Here is a 23,009-nt window from a genome sequence, read left to right on the forward strand (position 1 = left end):
TTGTGTAGAGATCAGTTCCCAATTCAAATACTTTTGAACTTTTCCACGGTTGGGTTGTACAAAAAAATTCTAAATTTTGAAATCGAGTACAACATAAAATTTAATCAAGAAAATTCACAATTGAAGAAATATGATTCAGTCCTTCAAAAAAAAAAAAAAAACAAAACAAACTCTTGGTTGCCATCTAGTCACGAAGTCAAAGAATGGGGTGCTGCTCAGAAAGGATGAATGCATGAAGCAGACACTGTGCAGTATGAGTTTCATCTGATGTTCCAGATAATACTACTCGCCCTCCATCCGCCGAATCATGTATCGCCACCTGTGCACCTGATATCTGCACTCAAAACCCTTTTTTCCAATTAAAAACAATACATCACTTTCATTTAAAAGAAAGAAAAAAAAAAGCAAGTGGACTCACTCACCTGCTTTATATGAGCTAAGTTGGTCTTGTTATCTCCATATATGGAGCCTAACAAGCTTTGAGGAACCATAATCTCAACATTTACAGTTACACTTCCTCCTTCAGATTCACCTACTTCACTTGTATACCTGTTGCTGCTACCTGACTGGACAACAAATACAAAGAAGTTACTGTTTGCAGTTTTACCAAACGTACAATTCTATCATTTGGTAGATTCTTTTAAACTACAATGCATTAATTTAAAAAAAAAAAAAATAGGATGCTATAATACACAAATAAATGAAAGTAGGTTGGCATTTCTAGCACATATTAATCACCAACCTGAGAATTCCATCTCCCTGGAGGTGGAGGAGACTGCCTATTATTGTGTGAAGGAGCATATCCAGGTCGTTCATTGGCATAAGGATAAGGATATGGCCCATGATCAAAATAAGGCCCAGGTCCAGGCCCATATCCATATCCATATCCTTCATTGGCATAAGGAGGTGGAGGTGGATGTGGAGGTTCAAAAGAATGATCATGTCTTGGCCTGAATGAAGGAGGAGGCCTCATTTCTTGAACGTGATTTGGATAATATGATTTCACAGGAGGAAATACAAATACAGTTTCACGAAGTCTCCCAGTGATTTCAAACAAAGCATCTTGAACAGATTGTAAGCTGCCAGTTACCTAAATTACCCCAAAATTAACATTATATAAAGATACGACAAACAATCATATTTTTTTTTATAAAAAAAAAAAAAAAGTTATAAAAAAACCTACCTTACCTGTACAACTTCATCATTTGGCATACCATACTTTGTAAGTTGATCTTTAGGAAATATCTGTATGTTAGCACCAGTAAGTCTTCTCATTTCTGAAATAATAACGCCACCTTTACCCCATAGACACCCAATCTGGCGTGAGTGTACCAGAAGCCTAGCAACGATTGCAGCACCTGATTCAAACCCAATCTCTGCAATTCTACCATGGACACGAAGAACAGCATCTTGTGCAGGAGAATGCCTTTGATCCAAACTCTGTGTCAATTATCCCAATAAATCAATTAATAATTACAAAAAAAACCAAAACAAAATATATGTAGCTTTTTATAATTAATTAATTAATTAATTCTCACATGCCTCTCGTGCAGATATTACAACCACCCTGTCATCTGATTCGGGTGCTGAGTCAGCGATTTTTATAGATGCACCGGTTTCTGATTGTATTGCTCTTCTGATGGACCCACCTTTGCCTATCAAGCTGCCAACTTTGTCAAACTGACATAACAATCTGAATACAACTTCCTCTTCCATGGGTATTCTGTGGTGGTTTGGGTTCCCGATGCCTTCAGGACCTGAAACAGATAAATAATAATAATGATTGTTTTTGAAAGGCAGTTGTTTAGGAAGGAAAGGAAAAAGTATCATTAATAATACCATATCCATGAGGCTGAGGGATCATCCCTATGGGCCTGTTACTGTTACTGCCACTGGTGGTTGCATCTGCCCTTGGATTTTCTTGAAGACAACTTGATACAGATAATAGAGCCTTCTTTACAGCTGAAAACTTTCCAGCCATCTGCATATATCAATCACCAAACATACAAAAATCTATACTTAAGAAAAATGGGGTATTTGGGTGCATTTCCATTTGTTAAAGATAATTAATTTAACATTTGAGGTCAGAATGTCACATTGTACGGTTATATATTGCATGATGTCTTACATGCAATATATTCCTTGTACTTAAAGGTTATAAATATATGATATCACATGCAATGGTGGAGCTAAAAAATGGATATACGGGTACAAACATAGTAGAAATTCAAAATATTACTCAAAGTTGCTTAATATTTAAAATCGTACATCCCAAAAATATATAAATAAAAAATTACAATTGAATCCGCCGAGTTTAAATCGATCAATGATATTATAGTAACTTGTAGAGACACAACATTCTAAATGAATGAGACAAAACAATCGTTTAAAACATGATCACCCATGCTATTATGCAACTTATTTTTTTGACACAAGGCATTAACACTCCCTCTACATTTGTCAACCGGAAGAATCAATATTAACTTGCTAAGCAAAAGCACTAGTGGATATGTCACATGCTTATTTGTTTCAACAAGTTTCATTAAAAGGGAACTAATATCATGCATAGTTTGCAACTCAACATCGCTTATGAATGTATCAAGTTGACAATCAAGAGTCATCAAATCAGAGCTTGAAAATTCGAACGGATAGAAAGTAGTAAGTTTAAGCACTTTTTCATTGTCAAAAGGAAAAGTCATCTTTAGCACAATAGCACTTAAACAAGCCATGCATGTCAGCAACTCCAAATTCACTTTATCAAACTGATATTAAGTTGTAAGTCGATTACTCCTATAAACACCCCCACACAAAAATGATGAAGATTTGTCTTTTGTTGAACAAAACATTTTAACCTTCCTTTAATAATATATTCGGCACAACAATGTCATATTAATTGCACAATGATGTGACTTCATTCATGTGGGTGTCCCATCCAAGGTCTCTTGTTAGAATCATTTGATTTTATCTTTTGTGGATCAACTAATGTCTAGTATATTTTGATATACCAATGATTTGTGTGTTGTTTAATAAAGAAAAGATCAAGACATTGTTAGTGCAATATATATGCATTGTTGTTGCGAATATAAAAGCTCATTATATTCCTCAAAGAAGGTAAAAGAGTTTTGTTCAACAAGCGACAAATCTTCATTATTTTCAAATTGAAGTGTTTATAGGAGTAATCAACTTACTATCACAAGAGCTTACATGCATGGCTTGCTTAAGTCCTAATGATAGCTTCTCTTCTTTTGAGAAGGAAAATGTATTTAAACTTGCTACTCATTATCCTTTCAAGCACAAATTTAATGACTTTTGATTGTATGATTATATTCATAAGCGGTGCGAAAAAAGATGGCAAACTTTAAAATACGCTATGGTGTTGGTTCCAATGATGTTTGTTGAAACAAATAAGCATGTGACTTATCCACTTGAGTTTTTGCTTATCAAATTAATGTTGATTCTTCTAGTTGCTACGACAAGTGTAAAGAGAGTTTTTCGGAATGACATGTCAAAACTAAGTTGCAGAATAGCTAGGGTGATCAAATTTTAAACGATTGTTTGGTCACTTTCATTGAGATGGACGTGTTTCTACAAGTTCGTGATGGTGATTTTATCGATCAGTTTCAACCAATGATGACTTGGCGGATTCAACTGTAACATTTATTTATATAATGTTTTTAGGATGTATAACTTTAAATATTAAGCGACTTTAAACATGAATTTGAATTTCAACTATGTTTGTACCCCGATATCCGCAGCCACTACTTGTGAGAGTCAGGTTACTCATCCCAAATATAGATATAGTGTATGCCATACTCTAGGTATTTTGTCACATCATTGTGCAATTATCTCCCTTATGTGGGTTATCAATGCAAGAGATAGAGGGGATCATACTTGACTTGAGTTGCTCACATAAAATCAAGGTAGTAGATAAGAGTAGTATGGGTAATGGGTCTTTAGTTACTTATGTATTTCTCAGTGGTTTCCTTCACCTGTTCTAATTCCTTTACTTGTTCTATTTTCTAGGTCTTTAAATTCTGTATTTATTCTTCTTATCTATTATGTATTTTTATGTGCAGTTATGTATTTATGTTCTTATTTATTCCTTTACATGTTCTATTTCCTAGTCTCCTTTTTTCTTTTATCAGTTTCATGTTTCTAGCAAGGCTGTCTACATCTCTATTGAAGGAGTATCATTCATCCAACACAAACTAAGTACATATGGAACAATTTATGCACATCAAAGATGCCAAATATGTATACCACTTGTAAATTGAAGAAAGATGGTATATGCCATTACCTGAATCAACTCATCCCCAGGGGATGCACACTCTGGAAGTTGATCTTTGGGCAAAACCCTCACTTGAGCTCCACTCTCCTGCCGGATCTTTTCAATGATCTTTCCTCCTCTACCCAGCACACATCCAATCTGATTACTGGCAGCCAACATCCTGCATACCACCGGTCCTTGTTGTATCCCACCACTGCCTTCTGTGGAGTTGTCTTCACCATTCTCACTCTCCTCCTTGAACATTTTACTTCGTTCTTCATCGACCTTCAGTATCCTCTCAAAGATCCTAATCAGTGCCTTCTGAGCAGGCGATTCCTCACAGTTGGAATTCCCTGATTCTTCGCTATTAGAATCGTCATTATTACTATTAGCAATATCCTTATTCTTATGAGTAGAGTCAGCAGCCACTATGACGATCACCCGCTCTTCGGTACCATGGGTATAGTCGTCAATTCTAATTTTAGCACCGGTCTCTTCACGAAACTGGCGGATGATGGCACCGCCCTTCCCGATGACACCTCCGGTCTTTGCAGCAGGGCATAGAATACGGAATAGGGTTTCTCCGGAGGAGAGTTTGAGAGAGCGAAAAGGGTTATTGTTGTTAGATTGAGGAGTGGCGGGGGAGGAGGGAAGAGGATGGTGGTGTTGATGGCGTCGCTTGGTAGAAGAGGTCGGTGTAAGGTGAGGATGGTCAGACCTATCAGCGGTGGAATGGTCGAAGGGACGCTTATTTGGAAAGGAAGCATCCATTTGAAATACACACAGGTAACCTAATTATCAGAACAATCGACAAATAATTTCATAGACGATAGAACACAGAAGAAGAAACCGCCGCCACCGTCGTCGTCTGGTAGCTCTCAACTGTCAGCTCTGCAGGTTAAAATTCATTTTCCGTTCCGGCGCTTCCACTTTTTTTTTTTTATCCAAGTGTAAATTAATTATTTTCACAGATTTTAGTTGAGATTGTCAAAATTAGTCCCTTAACATGTAGTTTTGTTATTCTTGGTCAATTTTCTAGCAACTTTGATCTTAGAGGTTTTTAAGAGCATTTGAATGATTCATATCTCAATAATTCTTAAGGATCCGAATCAATCTATCTCTAAACGTGTAACGAACCAATTTTTCAAAGAAAATTTTTCACTTTTGAGTTAATCAAAACCAATCTCATAGACCGTAGATTCCCAAACATATGTTTTCAAATTAACATTCATTACATCTTTGTTTTCTTTTTTAAAACATCAGAGGGTCCCAAATACATTAAAAAGAGAGATAGAGTGCGCGCCACATCATCACGTCGGGCCTTTGCCCTTGGGCTCAGAAGTACCTGAAACAAATCAACAACATGTAAGCGAAATGCTTAGTGAGTTTCCCAGAGCATACCACACACAATCACATACACATATCCTGTTAGCTAATTAAAGCTATAAACATGCCACAAAAACCATGCAATACAATCCAGCAAGAATGTCATAGGCTACCCCACATGGTCTTTACCTAAGACTGCCATGGGCTACCCCACATGGTCTTTACCTAGGAATGACATGGGCTACCCCACATGGTCTTATATCCAATGTCGCGGGCTCCCCCCGGGGTCTTCCATACCAACGTAATATCACATAACATATCAATTCATAAATGAATAACACACATACAACATGTACACATAATGGGCCGGCCTTGGTGTCGTGGACCCATAAGTATGGTGAGAAGACTCACCTCCGTCCGATGAATATGAATATTGCCTTCCTAGTAATTCGCAGCCTCCCGAGCTGAATAACAACAATAATAATACAATCAATGATAGGTCCTTAAATTACCCAAGTAAAGACCCAATCTTTCAAAGTCTACCCCCAAGGCCCAATTACCCTTTTCTTGCAAATGGGCCCCAAAGTCCAAGTCCAATATCCTTAATGGGCCCCTTGGCCCAATAAGGCCCAACCGATAAAGTCCATGGCCCAATCAGATGAAAAGGCCTATAACTCACAAAATCCAATCAAGCCCAACAACCAAATGAGGCCCATAGGCCCAAAACAGCTTAGGGCCCAACTGAGCTGCGTACGCCCAGCGTATCACCCTGGTACGCGCAGCGTACTGAAGGTTTGGGCACTATGCATCACGTACAATTGGTTACGCCCAGCGTACAATCAGCTTAAGCACTTTTTCCATTAAGTGCTTAATACTCACATCCATCACATCCAAAAGTCAAATCTAGACCTGTTCAAACATCCTAAGGCATAAAGTTGCCAACTTTATGCCCTTGCATGTATCATAAACACACAACACTTCCATTAAGACCTTTCCAAGGTCCTTAATCCATGCATGAGGTCAATATATCCATCAAGATCCCATTTTTATGCTTCTAAGTGACTAAGGGACCTCAGATCTGTCATTCCTACCTCATGGGGTTGCTTAACTCACCACAAGAGGTCCAAAACCAACCAAAAAGGGTAAACTGGAAAACCCTAGCTAGATTTAAGAATTTAGATGGAAATGTGCAAGATTTTTACCTCTATAAGTCTTGCAAGATGACCACAATACAGATTCTTGAAGCACCAAACCGATCCAAGCTTGCCTAGCAACTCCCCTTATTGAAAGAACTCCAAAATGCTCACCAAAACCCTCTTCTTAAGCTCAAACTCTAACTCACATTCTATCCCAGCTGAAAGTAGATGAAATGGAGCTAAGGAGGCTGATAGGGCTTGGTCCTAGAGGCCAAAAGATGTTTAAATAGGGGTTCAAGTCCGGATTTAGGGTTTTGGCCTTCCCTTGCGTACACCCGACGTACCCTTACGTACGCCCCGTGTACGCGAAATGCCCCCGCGATCATTCATGCAGAGTACGCTAAGCGTACTCATAGGTACGCCCAGCATACTCCAAGTGACCATTTATGACACAAATGGAATTCTTCGAGGGTCTCAAGCCATACATGATTTAGGGCATTACAACTCACCCCCACTTGAAATAGACTTCGTCCTCGAAGTCTGTAGTCGTGAATAGATCAGGATAATGCTCCTGCACTTCCTCCTCCGGCTCCCATGTCCATTCGGAGCCCTTTCGGTGCTGCCACTGCATCTTTACCAACTTTACTTCTTTGTTGTGAAGACCCTTCGTCTTCCTATCCAAGATGGCGACCAGCTTCTCAACATAATTCAGGCTCTCATCCACCTGAATGTCGTCCAAGGAAACAACTGCGGTCTCGTCAGCAACACGCTTACGAAGCTAAGACACATGGAAGGTGTAACGCCCGTAGATCCGGGCTAGTCAATTTAAAGGCAATAGGGGTCGAAAACGACTTTTCGAAAAAAACATTATTTAGAATAAATAATCTTAACCAAGTTGTAGGATATGTCACAAGGTTTTCGTACATATAAAGAACGCCGAAATCCGAGTTATAACGAAGAAGTTATGACCCGTTGAAGTTTCGCGACGGAACCGACACGATACCGGGAAGCGTGAATTTACGATAGAGCGAGATTTAGCCTTAGCGATCTAAATGAAAGTCGTAGAATATGTTAAACTAAGAACATCGATAAAAAGAACGCCCAAATCTGACTTCGTATGAAGAAGTTATGATTTTTCGAAGTCTCGAGCTAGCAGTGTACAGCCCGAAATTCAAATATTAAGCGGTTTTTAGCCGACACGATCTAAACGAGAATCGAAGATCTCGTTGAGAGTAGCATAACGAGAAAAGGATGGGCGAAAACGGATGTCAGATGAAGAAGTTGTGAGGATTTAACGGACCAATCGTGTCCCGACCCGTTAATAATATAAAATTTAAAATCGAGCCAAAATTAGCCGACGAAGTCTACACGAAAGTTGTAGAGTACATTCCACCTTCGCGTGGATATAAAGAACGTCAAAAACGGAGTTCGTATGAGAAAGTTACGAATTTTTAAAGTTGAAGCATGAATCTACGAAGTCTGTTGCGAGGATTGATGACGTGGCTGCATCTGGGCCGCCCATCGCTGATGAAGGAACGCGCTTCGGATCATGCCACGAAGCCTTCGCATTACGCCCCGCGTACGAAGTTCGGTACGCCCCGCGTACCTTCGGTTTTATCCGGGTCCTGTCCGAGTGCGAGCCAGCTGGGTCATACGTGTCCGCCTTATCCGAAGTTACGCCCCGCGTAGCCAAGGATTACGCCCAGCGTAGTCCGAGGCCTCGCAGGGTATAAAAAGGGGCGAGGGCCTTCGCATTTTTCACACAATTTTCCTTCTCTCTCTAGATTTCTTTCTCTCTCTAGGGTTTCTAACCCCCCCTAAGCCCTAGTTAAACCCCTAGCACCCTAAGGAAGCCCCGAGGCTCCCGGAGTCCCGAGAAAAAGGAGTTTTTCGGTTTCGAAACGCTGCTCCAATTAAGTTCCGGTTTTCGATAAAATCCGTTGTAAGTGTGCTACGCTTACGCAATTTTTAATATAGCTTTCAAATACTTATAGGAATGTTATTAGGTCCTTAAAATAATTATTTGGGCTATTATTATGAGTTATATTGAGTGTTATTAACGCTTATATAATAATAATAATAGTCAGACTAATTAATTTGTCGCGGTTATCGTTAGACTAAACCCTAGTGGTATTGGTACTAGGTTTTATCGAAGGAAAATCGTTTTGAGAGTATCAAAGCATTGTCTGAGTGATGAGTCATCACCTTTCAGGTGAGTGCATGGTCCCCTTCAACTTACACATAGATATGAAGTATTTACTACGTGCTATGTGTGCATATTGTCTGTTTACTTGCTGTCTATGCTCGGTGAAAGATTTTATACATGTTTTAAATGATTTAAACTATATATGTATTTTATATCTACGAAAATGTTGGGGTAAAACATGGGTAGATATAATAGATGAAATATGAGTTGGACGATGAGTCGAGAGGTGATATAGACTATGAGGTGCGGGTGAGAGGTGTACGATGTGAGAAACCTTTTTCCCAAACGATGTCCCCGTCATTCAGCAGAGTATGGATGACAACCACGGACTATTCTAGATAGTCCAGTGGAACACTAGCAGGCTCGCAACCTGTAGGTGTTGTGAACGATGTGTTCACTCGGTGTACTCTAAACCTTGGTGATCATGCAGACTTGATACCTAGACCCTGGTGATCATGCAGACTTGGTGCCAAAACCCTGGCGACTATGCAGACTTAGTGCCTATTGTATAAATTCATGTGACTATGCAGACTTAGTGCCTAAACCCCGGTGACGATGGACTTCGTGCCGATTCCTTAGGATGATCCTTAGGAATGTATGAACGAGGAATGGTTGATTCTTATGGTAGATCCTTAAGAATAAAGAAGATAATGGGGATGGGTAATTGGGTTGATTGTTTGATTGTTTGAACATAATAATTATATTATTGTGGGTTGAAAACCCTATGTACTCACCAGGTTTCCCAACCTGACCCACTCAGTTTATTTATATCACAGGTGTTGATATGAAGTCACATTGCACTGAGAGATTTAAAGAGATGTAGATCACTAGTGTAAATAAATGTAAGTTCTGTTTATGCTTATGTTTCTGTATTAACAAACGACATCCCAAACGTTTTAAAAGGAATAAATTACGTTTCTTCAAAAAAATGTTTTAATAACGTATTTATCGTGTTTTTCTGGGAACAAATTCCGCAACATTTTTATTAAAAGAAGTACTCTGATTTTTATAAAGCATAAACAAAATCGGTCTTTTCTGGCCGTGAAAATGGGGATGTCACAGTTGGTATCAGAGCATTAGTTTAAGCGAACTAGGAATATGGATTTATTTCTAGACTTAAACTTAGAATGTTAAGCGATGATTGTGAGGTGTGAGCACTAGCTTATTTTAGGAATGATGCCTAAATTGCTTTTATGTGCTAAATGATTTGTTATGTTGTAGTTTGATCGGATCTATGGTCTGTTGCCGACCGGATCTGGAAACCTTATGTGTTTAGGATTCTAAACGTACGAATACGATATTAGAACTAGCATGTAAACGTTTCGGAGTGATAAGGATGATTTAAACGTCAATCCTAAGTAAAGGTCTAGATTCACCTCATTCGGTGTATAAATCAAGATGGTAAGAACACGTAGCGGAAACGTGAATGCAAATGGGAACCGAGATCAGCCCCCAGTGATTGAGCAAATACCGGTTGTGGTAGCCACTGCTGAGCCAATATCAATGGCCGGAGTGCAAGCAATGATCCAGGCGATGTTGGATCGTCAAATGGAGGAAACCAGACGTTTGCTCCAGCAAAATCGAGAGGAAGCGACCATACAGATTGAACAGCCCGAGTTGAACGAAGGGCAGACTGAGGAGGGAAACTACAGTGGGACTGTTGGTCAAGCCAACCCACCGATAGTTAGGCAAAACCACCAGGATGGAGGAAATGATGGACGCGGATGCAAATACAAGGACTTCATGGCGTCCAAACCACCGAGTCTATCTGGAAGCCCGACGCCGGTGGAAGTCATGAACTGGATCTCCGAGATGGAGACGATGTTTGAGAGTTGCGAGTGTAGCAACAGGCAAAAGACTGCTCTCACGGTTCCTTTGTTGAAATCTGGAGTACTAAGCTGGTGGAAGCTACTAGCCGATTCGATGCCCAAAGGAGAAGCGAGCAAGATGTCATGGGAGGATTTTCTGGTGCAGTTAAAAATGCAGTACTGCTCTAAACAGGATCTTCTGGAGATCAACAACGAGTTTCAGAATCTAAAGAAGGGAAAGATGAGTGTCGTCGAGTATGCTGCAAGTTTTACGGAGAAAATGAAGCTTGTTCCTCACCTCGTCCCAACTGAACTCTCCAAGGTTAACAAATTTGCCATCGGATTACCAGCGGACTTCGGTCCAATGGTCAAGCAAACTACCACTCTGAAAGCCGCCATCTGGGCTGCTAAGAATGTGGAGACCCAGATACGAGAGAAGGGTCTGGAAAGAGCTGAAGTTGGCGAGAAAAGGAAGCATGAAGGATCTTCAAAATCCAACAAGGAAAAGAAATTCTCAAAAACGGAAGAAGGAGGAGGAGGTGAATCCAAGTGGTGCGAGAAGTGTAAAAAGAAGCACTTCAGGAAATGTGGCGAGGAGGTGACTTGCTACAAATGTGGAAAGACAGGGCATTACGCCAGCAAGTGTGCGTCCAACAAGAAGGTGTGTTATGGATGTAACAAAGAAGGGCATATTTCTAGGGACTGCCCAGGGAAAAATAAAGTGGCAAGACCAGAAACGCCACCAAGGCCAAGGGCATTCCACATGATCCTCGACGAAGCAGAAAACCGTGCGAGGAATCAAGGATGAGGACTTCATATTCGAAGATCAAGTCATGTAGTAGCCATAGTATCTTATGATGTAGCCCATCAAAGGCATAGTCTAGGGTGAATTTGAACACCTATGTAATAGTTTCAAGAAATAATAAAGCCTCCGTTTTGTTATCTGACGTGTTAAACTGTTATGTGATTCTCTTGTATGGTGACTTGGAAAACTGTGAGACAATACTTGGGACGAGTATGAGTAGGTGTGAAAGGTAGTAGATGCATATACTACCGGAAGCACAGGACTCACGCTTGGATCAGGGAAAGTCACAAGGTTACCAAGAAACTAGTAAATAATTTCGTTTCATTTAAGTATGTCGTTACCATTGTTTCGGTAATGACTAAAAAGATTGTTGATATTCCGACCCGAGTGGTCATATCAAAATTGAGTCCGACTACGATAAGTATGTTACGTGGTTCAGAGAACCAAGTTCGATGTAGCACCGACTTAAGCCAGAAGAATTAATCAAAGCAATCAGTAGAGGTATCACGATGGTTGCTAGAAATGCTACCTTTTTAAGATGTGATCTAGAACATGAAGGAAGGTATAGTCTGTTCTGGAATTTGACTCTAAGAGACTTGAGTCTAAGCTTTGCAACATACGATGATAGGTCATTAGAATATGACACATCGATCCATAGTAGTAATAGAATAAATCATCTCAAGTTCGTATCCAGTAAGGATTGATATTGTGACTTGAAGGTTATAATTGGGAGTCTAGCCTGAGGTAGAGAGCAGGTACACGATCGAGTACTGCTTGCAGTTAATGAGTCTAGGAGATAGACTTAAAGGAATGTAAAAGTTATAATTATTACCTAAGATGAAGAGATGACGTATGGAGTCATTATACGACCCTGTTTCGTTGATGATTCCGGGACGTAATCATCCTAAGGGGGAGATAATTGTAACGCCCGTAGATCCGGTCTAGTCAATTTAAAGGCAATAGGGGTCGAAAACGACTTTTCGACAAAAGATTATTTAGAATAAATAATCTTAACCAAGTTGTAGCATATGTCACAAGGTTTTCGTACATATAAAGAACGCCGAAATCCGAGTTATAACGAAGAAGTTATGACCCGTTGAAGTTTCGCGACGGAATCGACACGATACCGGGAAGCGTAAATAGTGAATTTACGATAGAGCGATATTTAGCCTTAGCGATCTAAATGAAAGTCGTAGAATATGTTAAACTAAGAACATCGATAAAAAGAACGCCCAAATCTGACTTCGTATGAAGAAGTTATGATTTTTCGAAGTCTCGAGCTAGCAGTGTACAGCCCGAAATTTAAATATTAGATCGAGCGGTTTTTAGCCGACACGACCTAAACGAGAATCGAAGATCTCGTTGAGAGTAGCGTAACGAGAAAAAGATGGGCGAAAACGGATGTCGGATGAAGAAGTTGTGAGGATTTAACGGACCAATCGTGTCCCGACCCGTTAATAATATAAAATTTAAAATCGAGCCAAAATTAGCCGACGAAGTCAAAACGAAAGTTGTAGAGTACGTTCCACCTTTGCGTGGATATAAAGAACGTCAAAAATGGAGTTCGTATGAGAAAGTTACGAATTTTTAAAGTTGAAGCATGAATCTACGAAGTCTGTTGCGAGGATTGATGACGTGGCTGCATCTGGGCCGCCCATCGCTGATGAAGGAACGCGCTTCGGATCATGCCACGAAGCCTTCGCATTATGCCCCGCGTACCTTCGGTCTTATCCGGGTCCTATCCGAGTGCGAGCCAGCTGGGTCATACGTGTCCGCCTTATCCGAAGTTACGCCCCGCGTAGCCAAGGATTACGCCCAACGTAGTCTGAGGCCTCGCAGGGTATAAAAAGGGGCGAGGGCCTTCGCATTTTTCACACAATTTTCCTTCTCTCTCTAGATTTCTTTCTCTCTCTAGGGTTTCTAACCCCCCCAAGCCCTAGTTAAACCCCTAGCACCCTAAGGAAGCCCCGAGGCTCCCGGAGTCCCGAGAAAAAGGAGTTTTTCGGTTTCGAAACGCTGCTCCAATTAAGTTCCGGTTTTTGATAAAATCCGCTGTAAGTGTGCTACGCTTACGCAATTTTTAATATAGCTTTCAAATAATTATAGGAATGTTATTAGGTCCTTAAAATAATTATTTGGGCTATTATTATGAGTTATATTGAGTGTTATTAACGCTTATATAATAATAATAATAGTCAGACTAATTAATTTGTCGCGGTTATCGTTAGACTAAACCCTAGTGGTATTGGTACTAGGTTTTATCGAAGGAAAATCGTTTTGAGAGTATCAAAGCATTGTCTGAGTGATGAGTCATCACCTTTCAGGTGAGTGCATGGTCCCCTTCAACTTACACATAGATATGAAGTATTTACTACGTGCTATGTGTGCATATTGTCTGTTTACTTGCTGTCTATGCTCGGTGAAAGATTTTATACATGTTTTAAATGATTTAAACTATATATGTATTTTATATCTACGAAAATGTTGGGGTAAAACATGGGTAGATATAATAGATGAAATATGAGTTGGACGATGAGTCGAGAGGTGATATAGACTATGAGGTGCGGGTGAGAGGTGTACGATGTGAGAAACCTTTTTCCCAAACGATGTCCCCGTCATTCAGCAGAGTATGGATGACAACCACGGACTATTCTAGATAGTCCAGTGGAACACTAGCAGGCTCGCAACCTGTAGGTGTTGTGAACGATGTGTTCACTCGGTGTACTCTAAACCTTGGTGATCATGCAGACTTGATACCTAGACCCTGGTGATCATGCAGACTTGGTGCCAAAACCCTGGCGACTATGCAGACTTAGTGCCTATTGTATAAATTCTGGCGACTATGCAAACTTAGTGCCTAAACCCCGGTGACGATGGACTTCGTGCCAATTCCTTAGGATGATCCTTAGGAATGTATGAACGAGGAATGGTTGATTCTTAGGGTAGATCCTTAAGAATAAAGAAGATAGCGGGGATGGGTAATTGGGTTGATTGTTTGATTGTTTGAACATAATAATTATATTATTGTGGGTTGAAAACCCTATGTACTCACCAGGTTTCCCAACCTGACCCACTCAGTTTATTTATATCACAGGTGTTGATATGAAGTCATATTGCACTGAGAGATTTAAAGAGATGTAGATCACTAGTGTAAATAAATGTAAGTTCTGTTTATGCTTATGTTTCTGTATTAACGAATGACATCCCAAACGTTTTAAAAGGAATAAAGTACGTTTCTTCAAAAAAATGTTTTAATAACGTATTTATCGTGTTTTTCTGGGAACAAATTCCGCAACATTTTTATTAAAAGAAGTACTCTGATTTTTATAAAGCATAAACAAAATCGGTATTTTCTGGCCGTGAAAATGGGGATGTCACAGAAGGTGTTTTGAATCTGACTAAGCTCCTCTGGAAGCTCTAAACGATAGGCTAACTTGACCACTCGAGCTATGATCCTGAACGGGCCTATAAATCGAGGTCCCAACTTGCCTCTCTTACGAAACTTGATAATCCCCTTCCAGGGTGACACCTTCAACAATACAAAATCCCCCACCTGAAACTCAAGATCCGATCGTCGTCGATCAGCCTAACTCTTTTGACGGCTCTGCGTGACCCGCAACTAGTCGCGCACCTGTTGAATCAACTCGATGGTCTTGAGTACCACCTCCGTACTTCCCATCACCCGATGACCAACCTCGTCCCAGCGCACTGGGGTCCTGCACCTCCGACCATATAACATGTCGAATGGAGCTCGCTCGATACTGGCATGATAACTGTTGTTGTATGAGAACTCTGCCAGTGGAAGGTACGTATCCCAACTTCTTCCAAAATCCAGTACGCATGCCCGCAACATGTCCTCCAATGTCTGGATCGTCCTCTCACTCTGACCGTCTGTCTGAGGGTGATATTTTGTACTGAAGTATAGCTGAGTACCCAGTTCCTCGTGGAACTTTTTCCAAAACCTGGATGTAAACCGAACATCCCTATCCGAAACTACTGACACCGGCACCCCGTGCCTAGCCACCACTTCTCGAACATAGATGTCTGCCAACTTTTTATGCGAATATACTCTCGGAGATCGGAATAAAGTGGTCACTCTTCGTTAGTCTGTCCACAATAACCCATATGGCATCCACTCCCCTCGCCGTCCTCGTTAGCTTCGTAATGAAGTCCATAGTGATCTTTTCCCACTTCCACATGAGAATGGGTAACGGCTGAACCTTGCCATGAGACCGTTGGTGCTCTGTGACATCCCCATTTTCACGGCCAGAAAAGACCTATTTTGTTTATGATTTATAAAAATCAGAGTACTTCTTTTAATAAAAAATGTTGCGGAATTTGTTCCCAGAAGAACATGTTAATTGCGTTATCAAAGCATTTCCGAATAAATGAATTTTTATTCCTTTTTAAAACATTTGGGATGTCATCGTCAATACAGAAACATAAGCATAAACAGAACTTACATTTAGTTACACTAGTGATCTACATTTCTTTTAAATCTCTCAGTGTAAGTAGCTTCGTATCGTCACCTGTGATACAAATAAGCTGGAGTGGGTCAGGTTGGGAAACCTGGTGAGTACATAGGGTTTTCAACCCACAATAATATAATTATTATGTTTAAAAAATTAAACAATTAACCTAATTACCCTTCCCCATTTTCTTCTTTATTCTACCCTAAAGAATTATCATAAGGGTCATCTCGTATATCGTATTTACCTCTCATCTCTTTACATCACATTCCCTTGTATGTTCGTTCCTAAGGCATGAATACATAGTTACAACATCGCCTGAACTCGTAATTCATGGTAAGAGTATCATCACATGAATATGCAGTCACAACATCACCTGGACTCATAATTCATCGCCTACAGGTTATAAGTCTGTTGGTGTTTCTACGGGTTGTCTAGAATAGTCTGTGGTCGCCATCTATACTTTGGTAGATGACTACATCTCCATATTACCGGACAAGGTTTTGGTATCCTACATCACCAATTCATCATCACCTATCTATCCTCACCTAACTGTCATCACCTTCCTATCATCATCTATTTCTCATCATTTTATTTCATCACACACCAACTATTTCATCTACCCAAGTTTTATCCCAACATATTTGTAGATATAAAATACATATACAGTTTAAATCATTTAAAGCGTGTATAAAAATCTTTCACCCAACATAGACAAGTATTCAGACAGTATGCACACATAGCACGTAGTTTATATAAAATACTTCATATCTATGTGTAAGATGATAGTAACTATGCACTCATCTGATTAGGTGGTGACTCGGCACTCGGACAGCGCTTCGTTACTCTTAAAACAATTTTCCCTCGACAAAACCTAGTATAAAAACCACTAGGGTTTAGTATGACGTTAACCACGACTAATTAATAGTCTAACTATTATTATTATATAAGCACGACACAATACTTTTCACCCACTATATACAGACGAGGCCAGACATGGAACACCGGATGGCAGGATCATTTCGGCATAAAAGCACTTATGAATCCAGCAACCCAAGTGGCCCTCCAAACCAGAACCCCCGTACCGCGAGTGGTTAAAAAGATATTATAACGACGCTTAAATAACCCATAATAATAGCCTAAGTAATTACTATAAGTTCCTAATAACGATACTATATTAAAACATAAGCTATACTATAGGTAGGGTAGGTATAGCTCACTTACAGCGGGTTTCCTTGGAAACGGGGCTCCGCCGGAGCAGAGTTTCTGAGCCAAAGGCTCTTCTTTTCTGAGTCATCAGGCGCTCTGGGGCTTCCGCCTCATGCTAGGGGATTCCCTAGGCTTTTTGGGGGGTTTTGGGAGGTTTAGAGAGAGTTTCTAGAGAGAGAAAGAAGGGGTGAATGTGTGAGGTTGAGGGTTGCCCCAACACCTCTATTTATAGTGCTCCTGGAGCGTCACCACGTCGTGGTGTTGCGTAGGCTCCAAGGCTTCGTCTGGTGCTAACACGTGGCGACGCACAGGGTGGAAATCAACCGGTTTTCAAAAATTTATAACTTTCGCATACGAACTTTGTTTTCGACGTTCTTTTTTTCCACGCGTAGGTAAAAACAAGATATACAACTTTCATTTAGAGTTCGTCGGCTAGTTCTCGATCGATCTTATATTTAACAGTAGGAAGAGATTAGACTGTTAAATGACCGCGGAGAATTCGTAACTCCTTCATATGGACTCTATTTTCTTCTGTCTTTTTACCGTTGAGATCCTATTAAGGATATCTTTAACTCTCATTTAGGTCATGTAAGCCAAAAACTGCTCGAACTAAAATTCGAGTTTCGGGTCGTGCACTGCTAAGCTAAATCTTAGAAAATTCATCACTTCCTCATACGAAGTCAGATTTGGGCGTTCTTTTTATGGACGCTCTCGGTTTAACATATACTATGACTTTTGTTTAGATTACTAAGGCTAAAAAATTCTCTATCGTAAATTCACTATTTACGCTTCCCGGTGTCGTGTCGGTTTTGCCGTAAAACTTCGACGGGCCATAACTTCTTCGTTATAACTCGGATTTCGGCGTTCTTTATATCTACGGAAACCTAGAGACTTATTATACAACTTTTTTAAGACTATTTATTCTAAATAATCTTTTGCCAAAAAGTTGTTTTCGACACTTATTGCCTCTAAATTGACTAGCTCGGATCTACGGGCGTTACATGCTCGGCCTTGACCTTCCTGCAGGTCAAGCACCGCTCCACAAACCAGGCGATTTCCCGTTTCATGAAGGGACACCAATAACTCAATCTTAAGTCCCTATACATTTTTGTTGCACCCGGATGTATAGAAAACTTGGACTTATGCGCTTCCTCTAACAGTGTCTGCCTCACCCCCTGCCAATGGTACCCACACTCGGCCACACTGAGTCAAAAGGTCGCGGCTATCCTTGACAAACAAAGGATACTGACCCCGAATTTTCTCTATTTTCCAGTTCTCCTTCTTCACCCCCTCAACCTGAGCGCCCCTTGATCATTTCCAACAAAGGCGAAATCACTGTCATCCTCATACAAATGTCCCTAATAAGGGACCCCGTCGCCTTGCGACTCAAAGCATAGGCCACCTTGTTGGCCTTCCCTGGATGGTATAGGATCTCGCAATCATAATCCTTCAGTACATCCAACCATCTCCTATGCCGCATGTTAAGGTTCTGCTGATCCATCAAATACTTTAGACTCTTGTGATCGGTATAAATAATGAACCACACTCCATACAAATAGTGCCTACAAATCTTGAGGGCAAACACCACTGCCCCCAGCTCCAAGTCATGTGTGGGGTGATTTGCCTCGTGAGGCTTCAACTGCCTCGAGGCATAAGCAATCACATGCCCCCTCTGCATCAGCACTGCATCCAACCCTAATATCGATGCATCACAGTATACCACTAAATCATCCAACCCCTCAGGTAGTACCAGGACTGGAGCCTCACATAACCTCCACCTCAGGGTCTCAAAAGCCCTTTTCTGATCCTCACCCCATCGGAAGGTCACATTCTTCTTGGTCAAACGGGTCAATGGAACGACAATCTTGGAGAAATCCTGGATAAACCTCCGATAGTAACCTGCTATACCCAAGAAGCTATGAATATCTGAGGCATTCCTCGGTACCTCCCATCGCATCACAACCTCCACTTTGGCTGGGTCGACCAAAATACCCTTTTGATTGATGACATGCCCTAAAAACTGCACTTCCCGCAATGAGAAATCACATTTGGAGAACTTTGCATAAAGCTTCTTTGCCCTCAAAGTCTCCAGCACCTCTCTCAAGTGTTGCTCATGCTGCTCCCTGGTCTTGGAGTAAACCAGGATATCATCAATAAAAACAATCACTGGCTGATCCAACATCGGTCTGCACACCCGGTTCATGAGATCCATGAACGCTGTCGAGGCATTGGTGAGCCCAAATGGCATCACCATAAACTCGTAATGCCCATAACGGGTCCTGAAAGATGTCTTCGGTATATCGTCATATATAATCCTCATCTGATGATACTCGAACCGAAGATCAATCTTCGAGAACCAAGATGCACCCTGAAGCTGATCAAATAAATCGTCGATCCTTGGCAAAGGATAACGGTTCTTCGCCGTCAGCTTGTTTAGTTCCATATAATCAATGCACATCCTGTGTGATCCGTCTTTCATTTTCACAAAAAGGATCACTGCTCCACATGGAGAAATGCTCGGACAGATGAACCCTCGGTCTAGCAACTCTTGAAGCTGCGTAGATAACTCCTGCATCTCAGGTGGTGACAACCAATATGGTGCCTTGGCTATAGGAGCGGCACCCGACACCAAATCGATGCGAAACTCCACCTGCCTCTCCGGAGGAACCCCAGGCAATTCTTCAGGAAAAACGTCCTGAAAGTCCTGCACTATCGGCATTCTATCAATATCCGCTACTGCCTCTATCCGCGTATCCGAAACATAAGCCAAAAATCTCGTGCAACCCTGCTGCAAAAACCTCCTAGCCCTCGTGGCTGAACAGATGGCCGAACCCTGCGAGGCCCCCTCGCCCTGAATGACCAGCTCTCCCCCCCCCTTTGGGTTTCGAACCCGGACCAACTGTCGCTCATAATCGATCATGACCCCATTGGCCCCCAGCTAGTCCATCCCAATGATTACCTTCAATCCTCGCAACGGTATGGGAACAAAATCGACATGAAACCTCTCGCCATGCACATTCAGGACACAATCCTAATATACCCTCGCAACACTCACAGTGCGATCGTCTGCAATCTCCAGCTCGAGTGGGGTATCCAGAGTCCCCGGCACGCCTCAGAACTTCTTGCTAAGCGCAAGAGACACGAACGATCGGGTAGCACCCGAATCAAACAAAACATGAACCGACATACCATTGACCAAAAAGGTCCCTATTCAAACATAATACATGTGTATAAGCAATTATCAAACACAAGATAGATAAAAATAGACACATACCAGCAACGACGTCTGGTGCTGCCCGAGCCTCCTTGGTAGTCAGCTGAAAAGCGCGGCTTTTCACCGCTGGAGCTTCCGACTTGACAGGGCGCCGTCAGTAATCCTCATAGTGGCGGGCGCGAGTGCCGCCACTGATCCCCCTCTTCCTCCCTGCAACCTCGGCCTTTTATGGTCTGTTTGGTTGTAGTGGAAACATAACAAGCCCTTCTTGGGGCAATCCTTACTCATGTGGCCCTGTTGGCCACAAGAGTAACATGCTGATATCTCGGTTGTCCGACAAGCCCCACTATGAAACCTCCCGCACTTAGCACACCAGCCCCCGCCCTGTTGGCCCCCAACCGAAGAATCAGAGGTCTTAGGCTTTTTAGCCTAAGCCCCTGCTGCCTGTACCTGCTCAGTCTTCCGATTCGTGTGGGACTCCAATTCCATCTCCCTCTCACGAGCCTTCTCTACCATTTCATTCAGGGGTTTTGCACCCTGTAAATAGGGTTGTTAATCGGGTCAACCCGATCGGGTTTCGGGTTAAACGGGTCGGGTTAGTCGGGTTTTCACAAAAAATAATTTAACCCGGTACCCGACCCTATTAAGGTATGGGTTGGTCGGGTTCGGGTTAATCGGGTTTCAGGTTAATAGGGTCGGGTTAGCCGGGTTAGTTGGGTTAATACACTAAACACTTAATTTAAACATAATATATATGATTTTTTCAAGAGTGCAATCTGATATAAATCCAAACCATTTTTTTACTCTTTTCTTAACATCAAGAATGCATACAAATTGAAACAAATTAAAAATAAAAGATCATGGACCTCATGGTTATTACAACATACGAGAAAACATGCATACCACAATAGCTAAAAGAGTTCTTCCATTATAAATATTAAATAGATGAACTTTCAATCTCTAGTTAGCGATCAACACCATGTAGTTTATTCATGTTTATAGTTAGTTTAAAGTAGAAATAACTATCAAAATAAAATCTTTACTTTCTCAGACGCTCTAGTAATTTTGAGATGTGGAGGTTTTATATCTTTTTGGACTTCAACTTCACAAATGGGAGTTACTTAACCCTCGTATGCTTCTAGAGTCACAAAAATTTCCATTTTCAAAGGATTTGTAGTCTTTTTGTATAGTTCAAGTAAAGAGCAGTGAAATATGTAAAGGTTGTGAATTCCTAACCGGGTTATTCGGGTTGACCTGAAACCCGATTTTTTTGTAAAAATCAACCCTAAACCCGACCCTAACTACAAATCGGGTTTGAAATCGGGTTTGTCGGGTTAACCCGAATAACCCGATTTGGAATTCTAACCCTATTGAACCCGACCCTAATTACCTTATTCGGGTTAGGGTTGGGTCGGGTTAATCGGGTTCGGGTTTTTTTGACACCCCTACCTGTAAAGCTCACAAACTCCCGAATATCATCCCTCAACATAGCATGATATCGGGTCCGCCTCATCTCCTCATCCGCAACATACTGAGGAATCAACAAAGCTCGCTCACGAAACTTGGCGATGATCTCTGCCATCGTCTCAGTGGTCTGCTGCAGCCCATGAAACACCCTCACTAACCGTTGTACCTCAATAGGTGGTGCAAACTCCGTATCGAAACGTCGAACAAACTCAACCCACGACATCTCAGCCACATCGACTGCTTCCACCTGGCTAGTAACCTCACCCCACCAATCTCGGGCTATAATGTGTCAGTTAACCACACGCGCTCCACTAACGACCTTGAGAACGCAAATGTCACAATTGCTATCTACTTCAAATCTACTTAATGAAAGTGTTTCCTCACCATCATTTGCATGAATCGGAGAGAAACATTATGACACTTAGATTTTATGGTGTATGTGTTCCTATCCATGTGAATTTATCATAACCATAATCATAAGACAAGGTTAGTGACAAATCCAAACTCATATGGACTGAACTTTCCCAATCTCATTTTCTTGCCACCCGACAGCACAAGTGCCTACCATTGCTTCCAGGTTGTTATGCAACCAATTGAGAACTTTCATAACTCATATGAAAAGCCAACTTTAACTGGAATGGGCATAGAAATAGGAATATGTCAACACGATATGTTATAAGCCTCAAGTCGGGTGCTAGTGATAAACTACATGTTTTACTCTTGATTAGATCTTGAAATTCTTTCAGGATCTTTAAGACTCCCACTGTCCTCTTGACATATAAAACATTCTTGCCGAATATTCAAGAGATAATGCAGATTATTTATCAAGATAAGCACTTCTCACAATTGGTCTTAGTTGGTTTTTGTTTTATCCAAAACATCACAACTTACCAATTTCAAATGTACAAGAGTAAGAAACATTTTACTCTTGCATTTGATAAGTGTTAGAAACCTTTCTTAAAATTATGTCACTCAAGTTACAATCTTAGACTATGACTCTAAGACTTGATTTTGGAACGAAGTATGATTTATCTTTTGATTTAACCATTTCAACAATTCATGATTCCTCTCCTTAGCCAAACAAATGCACTAAGGTGTCTTT

General features: G+C 41.1%; 1 protein-coding gene across 4 annotated transcripts; it reads right to left on the minus strand.

The window, feature by feature from the left end:
• Window positions 1-5,182, minus strand: LOC145054557 (RNA-binding KH domain-containing protein). Of its 4 annotated transcripts, none has more exons than XM_079002784.1 (7): window positions 4,298-5,182; window positions 1,840-1,981; window positions 1,543-1,757; window positions 1,189-1,440; window positions 743-1,090; window positions 423-566; window positions 1-334 (listed from the first exon to the last, which is right to left on the minus strand). In XM_079002784.1, exons 1-7 carry the CDS (start codon window positions 5,036-5,038, stop codon window positions 197-199), a joined length of 1,980 nt encoding a protein of 659 aa, XP_078858910.1. In that variant the 5' UTR covers window positions 5,039-5,182; the 3' UTR covers window positions 1-196. The 4 variants fall into 4 exon arrangements, 2 of the variants coding, with proteins under 2 accessions (XP_078858910.1, XP_078858911.1); XM_079002785.1 differs by having other exon boundaries at window positions 1-348; XR_013684814.1 differs by having other exon boundaries at window positions 199-334; window positions 423-562.
• Window positions 5,183-23,009: the final 17,827 nt, after the last annotated feature.

The sequence above is a fragment of the Lactuca serriola genome, chromosome 5 (genome assembly GCF_051521515.1).
Source record: "Lactuca serriola cultivar US96UC23 chromosome 5, Lser_US96UC23_V15, whole genome shotgun sequence".
NCBI lineage: Eukaryota > Viridiplantae > Streptophyta > Magnoliopsida > Asterales > Asteraceae > Lactuca > Lactuca serriola.